The 22885-nt window shown below is 43.3% G+C and overlaps 4 protein-coding genes across 7 annotated transcripts; 2 read left to right on the top strand and 2 right to left on the bottom strand.

Annotated features, from left to right (window-relative positions):
- The first annotated feature begins 81 nt into the window (after nucleotides 1–81).
- Nucleotides 82–7149, top strand: ehd2b (EH-domain containing 2b). Of its 2 annotated transcripts, XM_040131842.1 has the most exons (8): nucleotides 82–196; nucleotides 294–558; nucleotides 1775–2241; nucleotides 2367–2543; nucleotides 3558–3673; nucleotides 4915–5327; nucleotides 5473–5637; nucleotides 5794–7149. In XM_040131842.1, exons 3-8 carry the CDS (start codon nucleotides 2021–2023, stop codon nucleotides 6340–6342), a joined length of 1641 nt encoding a protein of 546 aa, XP_039987776.1. In that variant the 5' UTR covers nucleotides 82–196; nucleotides 294–558; nucleotides 1775–2020; the 3' UTR covers nucleotides 6343–7149. The 2 variants fall into 2 exon arrangements, with proteins under 2 accessions (XP_039987776.1, XP_039987777.1); XM_040131843.1 differs by having other exon boundaries at nucleotides 163–558; nucleotides 3558–3655.
- Nucleotides 7150–9119: 1970 nt separating this feature from the next.
- nup88 (nucleoporin 88) lies at nucleotides 9120–11831 on the bottom strand. The gene has a single exon (XM_040131841.1). The coding sequence runs from the start codon at nucleotides 11723–11725 to the stop codon at nucleotides 9566–9568; it is 2160 nt and encodes a 719-aa protein (XP_039987775.1). The 5' UTR covers nucleotides 11726–11831; the 3' UTR covers nucleotides 9120–9565.
- psmd8 (proteasome 26S subunit, non-ATPase 8) lies at nucleotides 11747–16003 on the top strand. The gene is made up of 7 exons (XM_040131847.1): nucleotides 11747–11941; nucleotides 12604–12676; nucleotides 12808–12910; nucleotides 13012–13177; nucleotides 13637–13737; nucleotides 14366–14477; nucleotides 15070–16003. Exons 1-7 carry the CDS (start codon nucleotides 11762–11764, stop codon nucleotides 15205–15207), a joined length of 873 nt encoding a protein of 290 aa, XP_039987781.1. The 5' UTR covers nucleotides 11747–11761; the 3' UTR covers nucleotides 15208–16003.
- A 48-nt stretch (nucleotides 16004–16051) lies between these two features.
- LOC120792575 lies at nucleotides 16052–20291 on the bottom strand. 3 transcript variants are annotated; one of them, XM_040131846.1, is made up of 4 exons: nucleotides 20057–20087; nucleotides 18624–18741; nucleotides 16405–17423; nucleotides 16052–16232 (listed from the first exon to the last, which is right to left on the bottom strand). In XM_040131846.1, exons 3-4 carry the CDS (start codon nucleotides 17403–17405, stop codon nucleotides 16175–16177), a joined length of 1059 nt encoding a protein of 352 aa, XP_039987780.1. In that variant the 5' UTR covers nucleotides 17406–17423; nucleotides 18624–18741; nucleotides 20057–20087; the 3' UTR covers nucleotides 16052–16174. The 3 variants fall into 3 exon arrangements, with proteins under 3 accessions (XP_039987780.1, XP_039987779.1, XP_039987778.1); XM_040131845.1 differs by lacking the exons at nucleotides 18624–18741; nucleotides 20057–20087 and adding an exon at nucleotides 20152–20291; XM_040131844.1 differs by lacking the exon at nucleotides 18624–18741 and having other exon boundaries at nucleotides 20057–20167.
- Between the last annotated feature and the right edge of the window lie 2594 nt (nucleotides 20292–22885).

Below are 22885 nucleotides of genomic sequence, written 5' to 3'. Positions count from 1 at the left end.
TCGTTCTAAATATGCATAAGGACACTGAGGTTATGTCATGTTTAAAAAAAAAAAAAAAAAAAAGGACTCCACCCAAATTATTTATTCACAGCCCCCCTCCTCCAGCTCCACACCCTCTGGCCACAGTTCAGCTCATCCCTGCCCTGAGCAGTGTTAGTGCTGTCCACAGTGTTGCCAGGCATCCCTGGAAGAGGAGGTGCGTTAAACTAGGAGAGGCAAGCAAGGGGGGGGAGAAAAGTTTGCCTTAGTGTGGTGTGCCTGTGTGTCTGAGTGTTTGCCTTGTGTTCTTTCAGCAAGCAGGGTAAGGATCGTTGCCAGATCTGGAGCTCATCTGAAATACATTAAACCCTGGAGAAGAACGATCCTCTGTAATCCTGCTCCACTGAGGGCTCTCATTTGCTGCCAGAGGTTCATCCATACATGTAGCTGCAGCTCCTCCAAGAGACTGACTGTTTGTCTCCTCAAGTCAAACTATTTTCCGTAGTCCAGAGGGCAAGCCCGGAAAGAGAGAGAGCTCAAGGTGCTTGAAGAAGTGTGTGCTGTCTCCAGAATAACTTGGTAACTACTCCTTTTTAAACTTTAAACGTGGCTATAACAATCAGCTTGAATTTGGACTTTTACTCAAATATAGCCAGGTTGTGTGGCAGCAGAGGGAACCAAGCCTAGATGGTATTTGGTAAGTGCAAAGATCACAGCTTAGCTGAAGAATCAGTGTGCTAGGAAACTGTCTTTAAACTCTCAATAGTCTTTTTTGAACCTTTTTCAAAACTCTTCAGTTGTGTATTAAAGTATTACTCTCCTGATACTTGTTGCTCCTGCAGGCAAAAATATCACATTTCTTTTTCAAAGTCCAAAACTTTGCTCCAATTGTCATTCAAAAACCCACACGGCATTTTCCACTATCTTTTTTTGTTTTTTTTTTTAACTTTGGATATTGATCCCCGGGGCCTTAACCAAAACTTTCATTCTCACAGGAAGCCTGTAAATCAACTTTTACCCATACAGCTTGGCTGGCACGGTACTTATGTATGTAATGGTGCGCAAATCACATTTAATGTCTCTCCTGTAGATCATGAGGTTTCGCCATTTTGACAAGAACTCTGTCCACACTGGTCTTGTGACATGCCAGTACTGTGTTGCCTTGTCCCCTCTGTGCAGATATTTTTTTTTTTCCATCCTATTTCCAAATGGGATTTGAAAGAGAGAAGCTCTTCACAGACGAGTTGCCGTCTGCTGATGTGTGTTTCACTTTTTTGTGCCTTTGTGTCAGTCTGCCTCTTATAATGAGGTGTGCCTTCGATTCCTAATGCAGTGTTCCTGTTTGTGTAGACTACAGTGAAAAAAAGATGGTTACTTGAGGGTTAAATTGGGCTAAATTTGTTTTTCCACGCATAGACTACCCCTTCACAGGGCTTTTCCTTACACGAACAACTGAGCCATGCACGTATTTCATGTTCCACTGAGAGAACTGCAGGGGATAAAAGGAATGTCTTACTCATTTCACTCTAATGAAATGAGCTGCTTCTGTGCGAATCCCGAGGCAGGGCTGGGTTTGCAAGTTTTCCAGCATGAACACCCAACTTTTTCCAGGCATGCACTGACAATGCTTGGCAGTCCCCTGGTGGGCTGAAGCTTACTCCAGATTCCACATCCTTACTCTAGATTGCGGCAGATTTTGATCGCCAGGTACAAGAACTCCAGGAAACTTTTTGCCACCTGGATTAATCTCATTTGGATTAACCTCTACTTGTCTCCTTTTCTGTCCACATTCCAGGAAATAAAAGTTGTCAGTGTTGCAACTGTTTTTGGGGAAGATCCAGACTTCAAACGAAACATCAGCCCTATCGTTCCTCGGCGTGTGCAGGGGAGGTTTCAAGGACAAGAGAGCAGCGGTCACATAAATACAGGAAACACCTGAAGGTTTTCCAAGGTTTAGCCAGAGGAAATCACTTCCAACCAACAGACACAACTCTGACACTGATTTTTTGTAAGAAGCTCACAATCTCATTATTCAATCAGCATGTCACGCTGGGGGCGTAAAAATGTGAAGAAGGCGCCTGAGGTGATCCGCACTGTGACAGAGGGGCTCAAGTCCCTGTATCGAAAGAAGCTGCTGCCTCTGGAGCAGTACTATGGCTTCCAAGATTTCCACTCTCCCAGTCTGGAGGATGCAGACTTTGACAACAAGCCTATGGTGCTGGTGGTGGGACAGTACTCCACAGGGAAGACAACGTTCATCAAGTAAGACGTGTCAGCTCTGCATCGAACATTTGTTCACTGTTGAATTTTGTGTGATTGCTAAGTTTATTTAGGTACCAGTGGTGGGGAAAAAAAAAAAAATCACAAGCAATGTGTTTGACTGACAGGTATCTACTGGAGCAGGATATTCCTGGGAGCAGGGTCGGACCTGAACCCACCACTGACTGCTTTACTGCCATCATGCATGGGGAGGTGGAAGGAGTCATCCCCGGGAACGCCCTTATAGTAGACCCTAACAAGCCTTTCCGCAAACTCAACCCATTTGGAAACACATTCCTCAACAGGTGAGAGCGGGGATTTTAATCACACGTGTGTTTGTGTGTTGATTCTGCTAAGGGAGCATGAAATGGACAGACTCCACGAGAGAGTCAGAAGGAGGGAAAACAGGGAAGGAGAGATAACAGAAAGTTTTTTTAGCTCTTCAGAATTTCAAGACCTTGTGCCAAATTTCAGAGCAGGGAGGCAATAGCCTTATTTGTGGAAAAACGGAGTAAGGGAGCGATATCACCCGAGAGGACGATGAAAGCTAATGTACTCAGGCGGGAACTGCCGTGTACACAAGTTGAAAGGCGAGGTCAGAGGGCTCCACAGCCCCACGGGGTAAAGACAAATAAATGAAGTCACAGACTTTGTGAGGCTTGGGGAACCTGTGGGAGAAATCTGAAGGTTACTGTCTTGGCTGCCAGATTTCTGTGCACGTTTTTCCACTACTGCAATACCAAGAAAGTCACAGGTTTTACAATGAAGCGCTTTTAGCCACTCGAAACATGGACACGCGGGCCAGAAATGACAGGAACATACAGTGCTCCTGTTAATGGGGGGGCTCCGCCACGGCGTTCTGATGCCAGCTTTCCAGCAGAGTCCCTCTCTCCCTTTGCAGGGTGTGCTTGCGAACGTATTTGCGTCTCTCCTTTTGCCTTGACTTCCTGTTCTGGGAACCAGCGGGCTCGTTAAGCTCATAAACTACAGGAAGCGGTGTTGTTGTTCTAAACCACACATCGTTAGCAGGCCTTATTGTTTGATTCTGGCAGTGGTGGTCATTTTCCTTCAGGAAGCCCAGAGCAATGAGAGGCCTGGATGCACACAATGGCCTGCAGAGGGAGGGGTTGGGGGTTCCGAAGAGGGCAGCCTCCAATCTGCTCCCTAGATCACATTTGCTTGGTTGATAAGAGTTGTCCAATTTTCACATGATGTAGATTCTTTCCATTGAAACTGACAGCGTTTCAAACACAAATAACTTCTGTGAACTTGTGTCTTGTCATCATTGACGTGACTTTTCTCCTGCCTACTGAGGGCAGGTTCCAGTGCGCCCAGATGCCCAACCAGGTCCTGGAGAGTATCAGCATTATTGACTCACCGGGGATCCTGTCCGGGGCCAAGCAGAGAGTGAGCCGAGGTGAGCGAGGTGGCAAAGGTGAGGAGAGGGCATGGGGGGCCTGCAGAGACACACATCCCTGAGCATCGACTCACAAACTCATCCCCTTGGCACGCCTGGCTAACTCATGGGCCCAGTTTGCTCGATGTCCCAATGGCACTTGGCAGCAGGGCAAGAACATTTCTCAGCAGTACACTGAGCAGCCACGAAATCATTATCAAGAACAGAGAGAGTACTGAGAAAAATCCTGTCAACACAACTGGAGGAATATACCGTGGAGAAATAACTATGATCACCATCATGTCACCGTGGTTGTTCCACTTTTCTATTCATCCACGCTTTAAGTAACCCATTATTCAAGTCAAATCTGCATGAGCAACTAACAAGTCTAAATGGTGAGTGCAACCACGTTATGAAACGCGTATTTCCTCACTTACCACTGGTGGCGTTAGCCATGCAGATAGTTTTTGGTTTGATCTGCTGAGGTTTTGAGATATCCGCCTACGAGATTTCTTCCTCCACCCTAATACAATGGAGGTGATGATTGGAATGTTGTTTGTGGTGCTCGCGGCGAAAAAAAAGAGAGAGAAAAAAAAAAGAGAGAAAATCACATTTTAAATATTCAGCGTTAACATGTCTTTCCGGAAACAGTCTCCCAGTTTCTCTCGATAACCTGAACTGTTTGTTTGGTAAAGAGGTATCTCCGATGTAAACTGCTCAAAGTGAAATGTGTAGGTTATCCAGAGGAACTGCGACATTGTTTATCAAAAGACAATGCTGATGATTTTTTTTTTTTTTTCAATGAAAATTCCCGTGAGCACCGCAAACAGTTGCCCCTTCAACGAAACTTCGGAGGTGGCTATTGGAAAACCTAGGAGATCAAAAACCAAAACCACCAATGTGAGGTTAAGTGATAAAATATGTTTATCGTAATTTGGGTGGACTGATCCTTTTGGTATGATCCCGTTGATACAGATAAAGAAATCCCTCGTAAATATGAAAAGGGATTTCGTTAGGCTTGCAGACTGGTATTTTAGATGTTAAATGTCAAAGAACTGGTTTTACAATGCTGTATCTTGCATAAAGTGAAGCCTTGGTGTATGAATATACAGCTGTGGTGGGTTTGACACATACAAATAAGAGGTGTGATGGATTTGTGTCTGTGTCGACCTTCTACCCTCTCCCGGGCCCTTCTTTTTTTTTTTTTTTTTAACTTGGTTTAGCACATGCTGCAGATTCAGGTTTTCCTTTTCTTCATATTCCCTTGTATATTCAAACAGGCTATGACTTCCCAGCCGTGCTGCGCTGGTTTGCGGAACGCGTGGACCGCATCATCCTGCTGTTTGATGCCCATAAACTGGAGATATCGGATGAGTTCTCCGAGGCCATTGGTGCCCTGAAGGGCAACGAGGACAAGCTGCGCGTGGTGCTCAACAAGGCAGACATGGTGGGCACGCAGCAGCTGATGCGCGTGTACGGCGCTCTCATGTGGTCCCTGGGGAAGGTGTTTGGGACCCCGGAGGTTCTGCGCGTCTACATCGGCTCCTTCTGGTCAGAGCCACTGATGGTTACAGACAACCGTAAGCTGTTTGAGCTGGAGGAGGAGGATCTGTTCAATGACATCCAAAACCTTCCTCGCAATGCAGCTTTACGCAAACTAAACGACCTGGTCAAGAGGGCGCGTCTGGTTAGGGTGTGTGCATTTGTTTTTTGGCATGTCACCATGTGTTTATTAAGTGCTTATTGACAGGCTCATGTTACCGCACTCTATTCGCGTTAAAAGTGTTAAAAGCTTGATGGGAGAAACCTTCGCTATGAATTTTTTTTCTTAATCCCAGGTCCATGCCCACATCATCAGCTATCTGAAGCAGGAGATGCCTTCTGTCTTCAGAAAGGACAATAAAAAGAAGAATCTGATCTACCAGCTGCCAGTTATTTTCTCTAAGATCCAGCTGCAGCACAACATCTCGGCTGGAGACTTCCCAGATTGTGCTAAGATGCAGGTTAGTTTGAGTCTGTTGGTTTTCAAAATCTTGGAGGCAAATATGTAGAGCATTCTCTCGTATTTCTCCATAACGTTTTTTAAAACAGTTTAGTTAACTCTAAATAAAATGTCAAAATCTCCTGGCTAACGCATTTTTGTCATTCCCTTTTTTAAGGAGCAACTGATGGTCCATGATTTCACCAAATTCAAAACCTTGAAGCCTAACCTGATGGCAGCCTTGGATGAGTTGCTCGCCGCTGACATCGCCAAACTGATGCCCCTCCTGCGGCAGGAGGAGCTGGAAGCAGGCGAGCAGCCGGGTGTGCAGGGTGGAGCCTTCCTGGGGAACCGCGCCGGACCGTTCACTGAGGGCGACCACTTTAATGAGGAGAACGGAGAGGGATGTGAGGAGGAGGAGGACTGGGTGGTGACCAAAGACAAGCCCAAATACGATGAAATCTTCTATAACCTGGCTCCCAATGAGGGGAAACTGAGCGGCATGAAGGCTAAGGACTGGATGGTGAGTTCCCGCCTGCCCAACTCGGTGCTGGGTCGCATCTGGATGCTGTCAGATGTGGACTGCGATGGCATGCTGGACGATGAAGAGTTTGCCCTGGCTGGCCACCTGATTGAGGTCAAGCTGGAGGGCCACGGCCTACCCCCTGAGCTCCCCACCCGTCTGATCCCACCCTCCAAACGCAGGCAGAAGGGTTCCGATGCATAGACATGTCACAAACTCCCTGGAGCTGAGAGACACTATTCTCTATCACACTTCTGCTACCGTTTGTATTTGCCCTTGTTTTCCCCCAGACCCGTGTCAAAACGTCTCATGTAATCTGCTCAACTTTTCCTCTGACATTGAATTGGTCCTGTACAATGGAACATACTGTATTTAAGTGTAAGTCTTACCTTTGAGACTATAACACGGGCTTACTGCAAAAGATTGTATATTTAGAGTCACACGGGTCTGGCTGCTTCTTCTCCTCAAAGTTTGCTTTTTTTCACGATGAACTTTTACAAATATATCTACTTTTGTTTGCTGAGCAGGAGGAAAGAAAGGCTGGCGCCCTCTAAGCGAGCCATATGCAGCATATATTTCAGAGAATACCTAGCAAAACTGTATTAGAAACTTGACACTAAAATGTATCATGCCTCCAGTGACTAGACTGGAGTGGCACAGCTATCTGTAGGATTATGTAATTTTCAGATATGGTCATTCCAGTGAGGGTATCATTCAAAAATGTATTTACATAGACTTACTTTGCTCACGAGATTTGTTTATAGTATTTCCGACTCAAACTGGCAGCACAGAACAATAACCTGAATGCATTTCACTTTGATGCTTTCCATGCCACAATTTTGGGTGTACTTTATATATTATTTTTGTAATTGTTTCTGTTATTTTGTATGTGCAGGAGCAAGACCTCAGTTATACGGAATGATTGATTTATTACTGACTACTGTACACAGCTCCACGAACTGTTCTTATGTTAACTGTTATTGTAACCGAATAAAAAATTCCCTGACTGTGTCTTGTCCTGACTGTGACCCTTTTGTAAGTAAAAACTTAGGCAAAGCTGGAGGTAGTGATGAAACGCCGAGATTTTGAAAACGTCTTCGATTAAACTTCAGTACACGGTACAGAAATAATAGTTGGGTGTATTTAAACTTGGCACTTTTAACGAGATTTTCTTTTCTATCAAGCCCAGTTGGTCCCTCAGTGACAGACCAGATAAACAGTGACTCACTCTCTCCCCTGCCAAGTCCCCATACCACCATTTTCCGAGTCTCTCTCCCTCCTCATTTCCACCATCTGAAGCCTTTTTCTCTGCCTCTCTTTTTAACACAAACGTAAACACACACACACACATACACAAACACAGAGTTAAGCACAGACGTTTCCCAAACATCCCTCGTTAGTTCTACATTCATACTCTCGCTGGCCTGCCTGTGCATCTTTTTGGTTTCATCCCGTGTAAACTACGTGGTATGAGCACATATATGTGCCTGGCGCAGGGATGTTTGTTTGTTTCACATGAGGGTTCCGAGCTTCGCGAAAGACGGGGCGGCCTCCCCGCCCCCTTTTTCCACTCCTCCATGGAAAGAAACACAAATGAGAAACAGAGGCAAACCAGCGCTTTCCTCCCGGCTCTCTGGCTTACAGTGACTCACATGTGAAGAATGTGGTGGGTTGGCCTAAGAGTTATTAATATCTCCTTTCCTAGGGTTCGCTTAGGTTCCTCAGGCTCATGCACAGGATCTAGATAATGTACCTTTATGAAAGACTTTAACAACATCCCCCTATTTGGAGTGTTCCCGTCCTAGAACTGCAGTACACCACACCCTCTCCGGTGTATTTCTGTGTGAGAGAGAGAAAGAGGAAGGTCATGCGTGAAGAAAAGTCAAGAATGGTAACAAAATTCACCGGCTGGACAGCTGAAGTGTTCTTATGGAAATATCGTTTCTTGACTTAAAAAAAAAAAAATTACTTATGCTGACCTCTTGTACGTTTTTGAGTCACTTGTAGCAAAGCCATTTGCCATCATAGACAGCAGATTGAAAAAATCCCCACAGCCCGCCTGTTACGTAATTAGGCTGCACTGAGTCAAAGACCATCTCAGACATTTGTTGCTGAGATCAAGCTGCACGGTGCTGCCACAGCAACGGGGTTAAACGCACCGACTTGCAGAGGACCCCCACCAGCATCAGACATCCCCAATAATGAAGCTTACTCAACGAAACCGGGGTCTCCGTGTGCGTCACTCAGTGTTTACAAGGGGAATTCCTCCCTAGCAGTCCGGCAGTGGGACTCTGGAGTGGGGTGACATCTGGTGGATGCAGGATTCCTGGCAGGCCTTACTGCGAGACTGTTGCACTACTGTGTCCAACTGTAGATGGCAGCCTGCAGGCACGCGGCCGTGGGCATTAAAGGGTAGGTTCACATTTTTAAAAGTCTGTACATATGTACATACGTACACTCTGTCGGCACTTTTATTAGGCACGCCCAGGTTACGCAATAAGTCAGCTTTTTAAACATTCAGCCAACAGCAAAGAGAGGCTTCAGCGGCGTTAGTCACATCGAGCGGGTATCTTACAGACTGCTGTAGCTCCAGAGTTAACTCCAGCGGAACTAAAGAATGCATTTGTAATGCACACAGCTGGATGTAACAAGGACTACGAGTTCGATCATCATCTCTTTTGGAGTTGCACGAGGAAGTGATCACTTGATGGCTAGTAGGGACAGAAGGAGCAATTACAGTGACCAAACACTTTCAATTTACCCATGGAAATGTGAGCATTGTATTAAGATAGACGATAATGAATTGCAAACATATCCTTTTTGTTTTTGTTTTTTACAAACATTGTTTAGTATTTTTTTAATATAATTTTATTTTAGAATGTTTAAGTCGATCTTTTTTGATGCGCTTGTAATTTCACTTGTCGAAGATCTTTTGCAATAGCAATTGGTTAGTGTAATCTGTCACAAATGAGTAAATTCAGTTACTGAGAACTTTAAAGTTTATTATTTATCCAAAAAGTGAGCAAATCATATTGAAAATAGCTTGGTAAATTTAGATTAGCTCAGAATATTTCCCATTTTACCTGCCTATACATGACATATTCTGCTCGGACTCAAACCCTTAGAAACAGTTACAAACATTGGTGTAAAATTATGCAAAATGTTATGCAACAAATAACATAACATAGCAAAACTCTCGTATCTGTATTAAGAGACAAACAACATATAGTAACAAAGGTAAAGTTATTTCAGTGTCTTTAAAATCTCTCATTCCAGACATGGCACATTGACTTAGAACTAAAGCACTTATTCCAGTTTCTAATCAATTGTGACAAAAAGGCAGATTTAATGACTGACTATATTCAAAAGAGCATTGGAAACATTTCCCCTAATTGTTGCAATACATTTTTAGTGATTTCAGCCGTGCTTAGAAGCTGAAATGGTTTTTGATGTCTTTGATCTGCTTCATCATGTCACCAATTTGCTGTCCCTGTTCTCTGAGGACATCCTGAACAACCTTCTTCTGGTGGGCGTTGAGTGAGACTGTTGTCCTGGCTGCAGGCACATCCGTTGCCACTTGTGTCTTCTGGTACTCCATCTTCATGTTCACCTGCTTGATGCAGTTGTCCAGGTGTTTCAGTTGATCGCTGATGGTCTGCAGCTCCTTCTTCATATCCTTTTCGCTGTTTGACAGTATGGGCAGTTGGCTTTGCAGACTGCCCAGCACTTTTTTAACCCTGTTCATAATGGTTTCCTGGCGATACTTTGCATCTTCGTACTTATCGGCCAACCTCTCTGCCGCCTCTCTCAGACTCTTCCTCTCCTCCCTGCACAGAGCCAGCTCTTCCAGCTGCTTGCTCTTCTGGCCTGTCAGGAGTTTGACCCTTCTCTGCATCTCTTCACGAGCCATGTCCTGCTTGAGGATGTACTCCTCACGGAAGACCTGCGTGGCTCTGCTGAGGAGCTGCAGACACTCTGGAGGGGGTGGAGACGTGTCCTTGTCCCCGGCCTTGAGTACAAGAGGATTGGTGGAGCTACGTGCTAGGATGTTGCGGATGTGCTGCTCAAAGGAATCATTGGCCAGCCCACGCAGAGGCGAGCTAGCAGAGCCTGGACCTGGATGGGAACAGAGCAGGGGAGGCGAAGGAGGGCGAATGGAGCTCAGCAGGGGCAACAGGATGCACTCGTAGGTGCTGGTGATGCAGATCATGGTGGCGCCCAAGGAGAGATCAGACACGATCAAAAAGCCACGAACCGGAGCTGACTGACTGGTTAGGAGTGGCCTGGTACAGAGGATGTGCTCTACGATGCAGCGCTTCTCGGCGGCCAGCTCCTGGAGACTGTCCTTATCCTCCTCATTTGACTGGAGGAACTTCTGCAGCTTGGTGACCCAGATTAAGCCCACGCTGTGCACTCCTGCTTCGTGGATGCAATGATACCTGTGCTGGCACAGGGGGTCTCTGTGCAGTCTGATTGGGCAGGTGAAATCAAACTCTTGAGCCTCCTCATCCTCCCCCGTTGCTACTTTGAGGGTGAGCTCCAGCTCAACACACTCAAAAACATAGAGAGCCGGCACCGCCTCTGTGCCTCGGATCCACTTCTCCACTGTCCCCGTCTCCTCCTCTTCTTCGGACTCCAGCACCACGCAGTGATACAGCGTGCCCGTTTCTGTGGCGATGACCAGGATACTGGGCACACATGGCAGGCACAGAATGGCGCAGGCATCGTAACCGTAGTTGTCCTCCGCTGCAGGATACATGGGGAGGGGTCCGACGGGTTTACTTAGATTCACACCGTTTGCCTGGCTCGTGTAGCTCACATAGGTCTCCCCATTTTCGTAGAGGATGTACAGAGGATAGCCCTGCTGGTCCTTGGAGCACTGTGCCACCAGATGCCGAGGGGGGGGCAAAATCGGTCCGAAGTCAAACGCCACCGCTATCTCGCCCAGAGATGCTGCATAGGAGCAGACCGGAGGATGGACGCTGCTGTCATCTTCCGACTGCGACACTGGCAGGACTTTGGCCGGCGTCTGGGGCGACTTCAAGCCGTAAAACCGGACGGTGTTGTCAGAAGTGAGCAGCACCAGGTGGGGCTCGTCGGTCTCGCTGGGGTACCAAGCCGCCTGCCGCAGACTCACCGATGGCGAGCTGGTGAAGAAGCGCTCCGCCACGGGGATGGTCTTGCAGTTGATTTCGCTCCGCCCGCCCTCGAACTCGGACCTCTTGCCCCACCGCTGAGGCAGCTCCAGCACAGAGACGCCCCGCTGCCCGACGAGGGCGACGTGGTGCTGCGTTGGACTCAGCAACACCTGGCACACCTCGAACAGAGGAGGGTTGATGCACAGCAAGGTCTGATAGCCCCCGCTACTGCGGCTCTCATCCGAGTTCAGCTGTCTCAGGTTGGTGGTGTAAAACACGCGGTCTGCGTCGTCCCACAGGAAAAGGTCCCCACCCAAGCAAAAGGTGAGATTTTTAGCGACCCGTCTTTCATTCGTGTTGGGTTCGGAATCCAGATTCTCTCGTATTTTTTTGAAAATGGTGTGATTTGGTAAGTCACTTAGCCACCGCTCCGCGCCGAATGCCGCCATCTTGATCCGCCGTCTGCAGCTGAGGGAAAACAGTCCATGGCAACACGAGCGTTTCACGACAGTCACATAACGTATTACGGTGGCCGGCGGCGTATATTTTGCAGAATCACCATGGCGCTGAAAGAGACCGTGGGGCTGTACGAGACCCTCAAAGCGGAGTGGAACAAGAAAAACCCAAACCTGAGTAAATGTGGAGAATTTCTGACCAAACTCAAGGTGGAGTCTCACATCGATTTGCCTGCGTTTGATTTTATGAGTCGAACCAGCAACACTGCTTTCTCTGAGGCGTTAGCGTTGTTAGCCAAACTAGCTAGGCTTGCTAAGGTAGCCAGGCTAACGTTGTGTGTAGAGTTTTCTGTTTGGTAAACTATAGGCACTTACGGTCATGTTGTTTTCAGGATAATCACGTCGAGTTGTCAGCGTTTGGGTGATAAGACAGTTTAAGCATTTTAGGGTTTTTTTGTTACGGCGGTCAAGAAACAAATCATTAAAGTCAGTGTTGCTCCCTTCACGTACCTTTCGCTAATTGGTTTTCCGGCTAGTTTTTAACCTGGAACTGACATCCAAAATAAACATTAGAACGGAAGTTAATTGAGACGTTATTATGCTTCTTTTGTTTCTCTAATGTTACAGGAGAGTCAGCCATTACGCGTTGATTATTGAGTTACAGCTCCTGTTGAAAATATTTTGTTCAGAGGACGTTTTACTATTCGAAACTGTACCGTCGCAGGAGGAGCTGACAGCACGTTATATTCTGTTTTGAGGGATTAGTGCCATCATCTCAAATCATGACAAAGAATTGGGGTAACCCGAGCAGCACATTAAGTTTGAAACTGTGTTTTAAAAAAAACAAAATGAAACCAAATTTCTCTTTACAGATTTCATTACTGGAGCTGAACTTTTTACCTACCAGTGGGTCTGCGCTCACCAAGCAGCAGCTCATTTTAGCTCGTGAGTAGAGGTGGAAAGATCAAGCTGACAGACAGCATTCATATTGATCATGGATCAGTGTTTGACAAAGTAGTAAGCCAGTTTTCCAAGAGGATATCCCTAGTTGAGACAGATGTGTGTCTGTGTTTCAGGCGATGTCCTTGAAATTGGAGCCTTGTGGAGTATCCTCAAGAAGGACATCCCATCCTTTGAGAGATACATGGCCCAGCTAAAGTGTTACTACTTTGATTACAAGTAATGTCTCCTCTTCGTTTTTCACTTTGTAGCGGGATGTTTGGGACATGGCACGCACTGGCTTTTTCTTATGTTGCTCTTTCTTTACCTTTGTCACTAAGGGAGGAACTGCCTGAAGCTGCCTACATGCACCAGCTGCTTGGACTGAACCTGCTCTTCCTGCTCTCACAGAACCGTGTGTCTGAGTTTCACACAGAACTTGAGAGACTGAGTGCACGAGATATTCAGACCAACGTATACATCAGGCACCCGGTGTCCTTGGAGCAGGTGCTGCAGTTTACCCATAGACAAAGCACAAATTAAGGGTTTGATATTGCATTGTTATTCTGCAGTGATCAAGGGTAAAATTTTGATGTTTTTGCTTCCAGTTAGTAAGCTTTATCCTTAAATTACTTAAAAAATAATTTAACTTCTTGAATTACATAATTAATTCCCCAAATCATTATTGTTACATTATTGCAACAGCAGCCTGGCCTGGCCTGGCTGGCCAGGTTTTATTGTTATGTGCAGAAATGCCTCTGTGTAATGCGTTGCAAAATAAATGGTGAAATGCTGAAAGTCGGGTCATAGAAAACGTATATGGGTCACCAAGATTTAATATAATACTTAATAATACAATCATACAATATTTACATAATATTGACACCATATTATCAGTGTGTCAATAATAACTTACATGCAAGTGCCACCTTAATTTTTTTTAATATCCTCTTCTGTCCATTTCAGTACCTGATGGAGGGAAGCTACAACAAGGTATTTCTTGCCAAAGGCAACATCCCTGCTGAGAGCTACACGTTTTTTATAGATATTCTGCTTGACACAATTCGGTAAGGATCAATACGGTAACCATGCTTATTGTCATTTCTACACTTGTTTCAGTGATCCAGTTCCTTCCATATGCTCCATAACCAATGCAGTGGTTTGTTTCCCCTGTGAAAATAACTTTGGTTTGTTCATTGAATGTTTTGTTTCAGGTCTCAATGCATCTTGTGGTTTTAAATTTTTGCTTAATTAACACCTTGGCCATAGAAAATGCTGGTATAGGATTGGCTGGCAAAAGTTAGTTAAAACCTTATATTACGACAGCTGCGGCATAGTTACGGTCAACACGTTAAACGACTTTCTAAATTAGTGAGAAGGTATGTTAAGCTGCAGCTAACCACAGCAACAAAACTACTGGTTTATGCTATCCAACTAGTTAATTCAACACATTGATCATTGATTGATAATTTAAACACACCCTACCTCTTCTTTCCTATGGTATGTGGTAAGTTATTATGAACTGAATCTGTTATTTCCGTTTATCAGAAAGGAAACCTCATTGTTAATTGTTCATTTTATGATGTTTAATCTTGATTGTGGTGTGATCTGCAGAGTGTAAAAGAAGACTAGGTGCAGATATGACATTGTCTTTTTAAGATGACTTCAGCTAAAAATATGACCTTTAAATTACAGTGATGAGATTGCAGGCTGCATAGAGAAGGCATATGAGCAGATCCAGTTCAGTGAAGCCACTCGTGTGCTTTTCTTCAGTTCCCCAAAAAAGATGACAGAGTATGCCAAAAAGGTATGTATATTTTCATTTAGGAATCAGACCTAAATTATAGGTCAAGTAGTATCCAGAGATAACAAGATTAAACCATTTTATTTGTGCTTATGTTCAGTTTTTGTATCTGAAGTTGCATTCAAACATAATGGTAAGAGATGTTTCTTCATAATTTGTCTTGACTAAGACAGAGAAAATGTTCGTGCAGATGTTAACAACAGATACAGTTTGTACGTACCTTGTGCTTGGCAGAACCCGAAAATGCAATGTCATTTTACAAATGTGAAAAATGATTCTAATAGCAGCAGCCTGTGCAGGGTTCCACAACAAGGCCAAGTCTAATGTAAATCAACCGTCTTTTCTAACTATCTATTACTTGGTTCAATATGTAGTCTTTAAAAAAAATGCAAGCTAATATAACAATTTAGGTTAGTATGAAAAAGCCAGACTTTGACTTGAATGACAGTTTACTTATTGTTTAACCTTCAGCTGTACATTGACAAGTTTTTCATGTATTTAATTACTAAAACTGGAACAAAGCTCCTTCCTAGTTTCCTGCCTACAGACAGTAAAATTGCCAAGCAGCCAAAGTGGATTTTTCTTTTTATTTCAGAGGGGATGGAGTTTGAGCCCAGATGGCTATTACTCTTTCACCAGTCAGCAGCAGCGGACAGAAGAGGTGACCATCCCCTCTACGGAGCTGGCACAACAGGTCATCGAATATGCACGACAGCTGGAAATGATTGTGTAATCCGCCCCCAGGAACACACTCAACTATGTACAGACACACTCAGACACACACGACGCTGATCCAATATACATCCAGTCAGCTCAAATGCAGTCTGCCTGAGGGTTATGATTTCATTCGTTGTCGGAGTGGTTGATTTGTGGGCCGTACCTCAAAAATCAATCAGCATCTGTTTTTCCTGTATTCTTACACCTGTCTATAGTTCGTCCTGTCTGGCAGTTTGCTGTCGCTTTAAAAGATGGGGGGAAAAAAACTAAAAGTGACAGGTGACCAGTCTATTCAGCAGTTGCTACATATCTATCTTTATTGAAGACATTTAAGGGTTTAAAATGTTACATTTAATTATTTTATTCAAGATGCCATCTGTCCAACATTACAATGGAGCTTTTCATGGGTTATTCCCAGCTGGTGACCGAAAAAATAGAACTTCAAGTCCAGCTAATACATTGAATTCTCTTGGCGCTCAGCTCTTTTACAACTACAAGAAAGTTCATTACAATGACCACCCTGTGACTTTGCTTTTCGGTGTCACACACAACTTTCAACACAACTGAACATTTTTTTTCACAAATTCAGGCAAACTTTTTTTTATACAAAGTTCATTTTCTCGTTAGTAGAGCTCACAGAAATGTATTGCCCTTGCCTTGTATCTTAGCAACTGACAGAATTGCCATTCAAGTTTGAGCGTTTTCTAAATAGTAATGCCACTTCCTCCCTAGATGGTTTGTAAACCAGTTGATCTTACAATGCAAGTCTTTGTCTGCAATAAATGATTCACAGAATAAACTTTTTGAATGACTGTGCGTTCAGTTTTTTTTTTTTTTTTACACTACAACTCTAACTTTCCTAAGAAGGAAGTCATTTACAGGAACTTAACAATGTTAAAAATGCAAGTCATTAACATAAAATTTTGAATGTCTTCTCATTCTTGAGAATTTTCTTCCTCATCTTGCAGCTCTCTCAGTGCTCGCTAAACTGAGCGTCTAACGGTGGGGATCCAAGGAGGCTCACATTTGTAGTCAGCGACCCTATTGAATTGGTGGGCAAAGATGTAATTTACTGATTTTAACCAATGCTATAATACAGAATAACGGAAAATACAAGGAAGAGCAAAACAGTTTGTGCACATTTTTGAGACTTAAGACTGTGTACTAGTTATTAAAAAATGCAGTGTATTTTTAATTGTAATGTGTAGCTCACCACTTTGAGACGTTCTGCGGTAGTCCTGTCCCTGGGTTATGTTTGCAGCACGCCTTGGAGGAACAGGACTGATTGACGGTAAAATTGGGCCAGCGACCTTCAGTACGGACTTTGTTTTCAGGAGTCACGGGAGGGTTGATGGCTGGCTCCTGTTCCTGTTTTTCAGCCTGACCATTCTTCCCATTTCTCTCTCCTTTCATAATGATATTTCCTGTGTTATTCTTAGATTGGTTTTGATTTGATGCTTTGGTTGAGCATTTTTTCTTTGGCTTGCAAGAAGTATCTTGTAAGGAAACCTTGAGTTCACCCTGGAGTCTTAACTTGACATTTGTGTCTGCAGCTGCAGTTGTTTGCTTCTGAGTGGCAACATTATTTGGGGACGCTGTAGGCTTCCTTTCCACTGCTGGGACATGTGGTGCTACAGCTTTGATGTTGACTTTTTGCATGCAAGATGAAATGTTTCCATAGTCAGCTGGACCAACAAATTTTTCTGCAGTTTTCACTGCAGTTTTCACACCGCAACATGGCCCAGCGGTTGGTCCTGCGGGTGTAGCCTGTTGGAGCACTGGAGTACTGTTTTTTTTATCCGTAGATTTTTCTGGAGTCTTGTGTTCTTGAATCTCTTTTACAGATGAGACAAGATATGGGATATGTTTCACTGGATCAGCATCCAGTGAAATGTTCATAGCCATGTGAATGCTTTGTTCTCTGTTTTCAGGGGCATCAACGGCAGGAACATCAACAGCAGGAACTTCCACAGCAGGAACTTCCACAGCAGGAACTTGGTCCATCCTTGTGGGCATTGCTTCATCACCATTGCTGGGTTCCATTTGACGATTAATAAGTTGAGAAGGGCCTAGTCCTTGACTAGTGTTGGGAGTGTTGTTGAGGTTTCCAGTTAAATCATTTGCTTTGCTATGGTTAAAGTCGGTTTCATTTGTAACTGCTGCTTCTTTTGTGATCCCATTTTTTGCATCCTTTTTTGACAGTGGAGTACCCATCCTTCGTATTCAGCTTTCCTGCAAAACATGTATGGTCTTATTAGCAGCCTTAAAGGCTAAGTCTTATATAATTCTATATTTTTTTTTATTATGAACAAATCCCATGAAAACAAATCCACCAATGAACAAAATGATCCTAAAAACTTTGGCCTGTGTATCCAAAGCCTGATATAGATTATTCCTCTGTGTCATAGAGCTCCATTGTTGCCCGAAAACTATGAAAATCACATCAGTGAGCCACATCATTGCACCGGATGGCATGTTTCTTCATTACCACAAACCGCAGCCACTTTAGTGTATTTTGACTCAATCCCACACGAACTGCCAGAAATACTCTCTACAACCCCAAATGTGTATTAGTCTGCCCCTGAAAATAGTCCCCAACACGAGCCTTATCCTGTAATGGCACATAAAAGGTGGTGCAAGGAGACACTTAAGGTTTGTATGGCCCACCTTATAGTGGGATTACCTGAGTGGTGGGTGCTTTCATTACTTTTTTTCCCATTTTGGTCAAAGCACGGTAAAATTTGTCCAAAATTAGAGAATAAAATACGGTTACAGTGGTTGTCAATAGAGGTTAACATTACAAACATGTGGTACACCAAAAATAACATACCAGAATAACTTTTTCAATGTCAATGTCTTTTAAAGAAAGAGGATCCAGTACTTAACCAATTTCTGGGGCAATACTGCCCTAATTTTTGATATATTGTACCACTGATGCCTCAAACTGACTATACAAATGTAAGGCAAAATGGGTTTCCACTTTTTCAAAACTGTTCACACAGTCAGCACAACAGAAGTCAATGTCGATTAAACTATGGATCACTTTTCATTGCTTTGACGCCAAATGCACTCAGTGAACACAGATTTCGAAATTCATGAACTGTTTTCTCTCTGTAATTAGCATTCAAAGCCAAACATAATGCAAAAGTACTGTAAATTAGACTGTGAATTGCTACATTCTGCTAGATATACACTGAAAAAGAAATAAAAGTATAAAATTGCATGAATTCGTAATCATGAGATACAACACTGGGCGCCTGTTTTCATTCCTCAATTACCCCTATGAAACACTTGTGCCAGGTCTGGAAAGGGGGTAGGTGCAGCTTAATCCAGACCACTTTATAATTATATATGGTGTTTCATCATTCACTCCCAGTCAAAGATCGCTTTAAAGCCCATCCCAGGTCTGTGTCACTTTTCCCTCCATCTTACTCTCCATTCATCAGCCCCACGGGGCAAGTCTTTTCCTCAAGGAGGTGAAGTTTATGACCAGCCATGTGTCCCTCTTGGACGCAATGAATGCTGTATGTCTGGACATATCTGCAGAAGACTGCCAGGGAGGGACCCGGCATGCAAAAAGATTATTTCCCAGGTGTATTTAAAGAGAAGACATAAGGTGTGATGTGGATGAAAGCGTATGTGGCCATATGCAGCAGACAGGCTTGGCTAGCACTGCTGTACTTGTATATACTGTATATTGCTATCCTATACATGTGTTGTGTATATGTGTAGTTTGGTATTGCATTGCAGGAATTACTTTAGTTTCATTCTGTGCGCTTGGAAGTACTCTGCCAAAATAATAATAATTTTAAAAAAATTACCAATTGTAAGGAAAAATATAATGTGCAAGCAACATATTATAGTTAGTTGAGATGGAGCTCATTTCATGTATTTTATATAGGACTGCAACTAATGATTGTTTTCATTCTTCTGATGGTTTTCTTGATTAAACGATTGAATGTTTTGTTTAAAAAAAAAATGTTAAGAAAAGCGTGTCTCAATCACAGCCAAAAGTGACACCTTAACAGTGCTTTTTGTTCAACCAAGAGCCTAAACCTCAAAATTATTAAAAATCAATTAAAACTATAAAAAATATTAAAAGGATAAGCAGCAAATCTTCACATTTGAGAAGAGGGAACCATGAAACATTTAGTATTTTTACATAAAAATGGACTTAATTATCGAAATAGTTGCCATAAACTTTGACTAATCATTAAGCTCCACTTGTATAAAGTGTTTGGCAGTTTAATTTATAACGTCATGTTTTAAAAGATCTTCATATGCTCTTCATATTGTGTATGCAATAATCTTAATTTCAGTAATTAGTAAATCAAACCATCAAATAATTGTAGTGGAGTGATAAGTACAATATCTGTCTCTGAAATGTGGTGGAGTAGAAGTATACAGTGGCGTGAAAAGAAACTACTAAAGTAAAGAACAAGTACCTCAAATGTGTACTTAGCTAAGTAGTTACAGTAGTTGAGTAAATGCCCTTACTCTCCACCACGGAGTAAATGCTAACAGTGGATATCTGTTCTGCTAGTTGCTTTGTCGAAAACGTTTTGATTTTTTTTTGTTTTCTATTAAATGTTGTAGCTACAGAAACGTACATTTCAAGTTACACGAGGTTAAAAGATATTCTGCAAGTAAGTTAATTTGTTTGTTAAGTAAAGTTAGCTAACGTTAGGATAACCAAAGTTAAGGTAGCTAACGCTAGCTACCATTAATTGTAAAGGTTTGCTAAAGTTCGTTAAAAATTGACACTCAAGCTAAATTAACTTGACATAATTAGTTCGCTTAATTTAAGAACAGACAAACATTATGGTTAGGTAGTTAAGTAAGTTAGGTTATTTAAGCAAATTAACCTATGCGATCGGCCGGACGGTCCAAAATTCACGGACGACTTTTGATGTAACGGTAAGTTAACGGTCGTCAGTTCCACCAAAACCGTACAACGCACCTTGTAATGAAGATGGCTGCTGGTGATCTGAGCCACCGTTGCACCCTAGTCACTGGCCTGAGGAGGGTTCGGTAATAAACGTTTACCAACCGGAGAGAATGGGCAACTGCCCCAAACCCCCAGAGGCCCCACAGGCCTCACAGGTTTACTGCGCGACAGTTGATATTACGTCCAGCTAAAGCGGGTCCCGCATTTTCCCAGCTTGTGGCCCCGTCACAAGGAGCCGGTGTCAAACTCTAGTTTCGAGACCTTGTTTCTAGTTAATGTGGCGCGCGTTCCCAAATTAAGTTTTGTGTGATCCAACTGCCTAAAACTAATAACCGACGAACAGAAAACGTGGGGTCAGGCGGTGTTTCGGGAATAGAAACACCGTTTGGTTTCTGGGTGCCTGGAAATATAATGAAGCTGCCACGTTTATTTTCTGCGGTGTGCACTGTTCTCGATGGGAAACTGGAGGTGGCAGGGTACATGCACGAAGCGCAGAGGGCGGGTGGTGGTGGTGGTGGTGGTAGTGTCTCTGCAAGTGGGGAGGGAGTAGGGCCCCCCCCCCCAACATGTGTAACTGCCCGTGCTGGAATAAATAGGTGTTATACAAATAGACTTTCCTCACCGTGCTGTATTGTGCAAGATGTCATTCAAAAATGGGGAAAACATCTTTGAAAGCATGTGACCCTAAAAGTATATCTGGTATATTGCGTAGAAAGGCCTGTACATCACTAACCCCTCACCTGTCAAGTTGATCAACCCATGAGGTTTTTTTTTCTTCTTGGTTTTTTTTTTCTCCTTATCATTTTTTCACAATCCAATCTGGTACCACTCTCTGATAGCCACCGTTCATAAGATCTGTAAGGTCCGTAGAACCATTTCTTCACGATTTATCAACACTTATGATCACCGAGAGACCCGAGACGCTCTGTTGATGTCACACTAACAGTTATAACTGCAAACCTGATGACTTATTAGAAAAAGCGAAACCCTGTAAGTGCTTATTAGTGGTTAACCAACACTCTAAACTGCATTATTACTAAATAGAAACACACAGTCATATTATTGCCGAAACATTTTATTTAAACAGAACAAACTGATGCAAATCTTTTTTTTCAAAGAGCAGGATGGGAACAACTACTTCTGCAATAATAATATTAATTAAAAACAAAAAAAACTTCTTACCATCAACATTTATTGTTCTCTCTACACAAGTTTTGCAGGCAATATCAACAGCTGGTCAGAATCTAAGTATAAGTTAATAAATGATTATACCATAACATGTGTGCAGTAGTAAATGTTTATAAGCAGTTTATAAATGGACTTTGGACTTTATGTACTGTAGTGCTTTGCCAGGGGGTAGGTGGTAGAACAGTCCATTGGAGAGGTATTCCCGATGAATTAAAGAGCTAAAAAGAGGGAGCAGAGAGAAAAAGCAGAGAGTCATGCTAGAGGAGGATTTTCCACAAGCAGGCAAACCAAAAGTTGTTCTTAGTAATGGCCAATAATTGATCTATAAAGTGTTAGTAAATCACGTATTAACCGAAATCTGTCGACTTCCCAGGGTCTTGAGTGCACCAGGAAGCCACAGAGCAGCTTCTGGACCTGGATCGGGAGTTTTTCCGGTTCGTAGCTACTGTTCACTCAGGCTTAGATGATTTTCAGGAGCCAAGTGTGTAAAGGGGCAAGGGTGGATACGAAGGCGTTGATAATCGCAGTAGGTTGGACTGGCTCAAAATGGACAGCGATGTTAGAAGACAGCTCTTCGTGGGGTATCTTTGGATATGATTTAAGCGAGTCACCGTCGGCACAATGGTAGACACAAAAAAATAAAAAGATATCTGCGAGATTTGAACGCGGCACCTCCTGTACCCTAACCGAGAACCGTACCCTCTAGACCAGAGAGCTACTTATGAACAGGTATTCGCCCTACGCTGTATTTGAATGGTCACCTTTGTCCATACTGTTGAGCTGAATTGTTTGAGTTTGTTCGACTCTTAAACCCGCCGCACATATAGCCGTGGCCTTAGCCTTCGTCAATAACGTGCTCTGTACGTTCATCAGAGCCTATAAACTACTGTGTGTGTGTGTGTGTGTGTGTGTTTACAGTAGATTCCTGCTAATAAGTGTGAGTAATTCCTGAACTGTAGAGACACTAGTCTGCTGTCGACTGTCGAGTCATGCTGGTTTAGTTTCCAATTTCGATGACATAGGATATATATATATTCACAATAACACCATTAAAACAATAAAACGAACCTATATCGTGTTTGCGACGGAAATGCAATACTTGATTCGTAGATTTCTTTTTATTTTTGTTTTTTTTTATTAAATAACCACAAGTAACATAAAAAAACCCCAACTTTATTCTTCGTCCACAGTGCCGCAGACGCAGTGTTATTCACACTGGTTTAGTAATTTCACCGATTAATGAGCCCAAATTAAACGTGTTTTTAAAAGTCCAAGATGCCGTGACTTTACATGGAGAGGTATTGCTGTCCATGGTGCTGAAGCCTTCGTCGCCGTGAGCACCAGCACTAGGATCCTAAGGGACACTGGTACTGGTCGGGTTTCCCCCCCCCCCCCCCTGCTTATGATAGAAAACATCATAATATACACTGTTGAAAATTATTTTAAAAAAAAGTAATCAGAGGAGCACAGCAATGAGCCAGGCTGTGCTCGTGTGATCTAAAAAACACAAATGAGCAGCAAAGATGCAATGAAGGAAAAATTGATTTAGGCCCACTTT

The sequence above is a fragment of the Xiphias gladius genome, chromosome 7 (genome assembly GCF_016859285.1).
Source record: "Xiphias gladius isolate SHS-SW01 ecotype Sanya breed wild chromosome 7, ASM1685928v1, whole genome shotgun sequence".
Lineage (NCBI taxonomy): Eukaryota > Metazoa > Chordata > Actinopteri > Istiophoriformes > Xiphiidae > Xiphias > Xiphias gladius.
The sequence above is the reverse complement of the archived record's forward strand: the minus strand, read 5'-3'. Positions and strand labels throughout refer to the sequence as shown.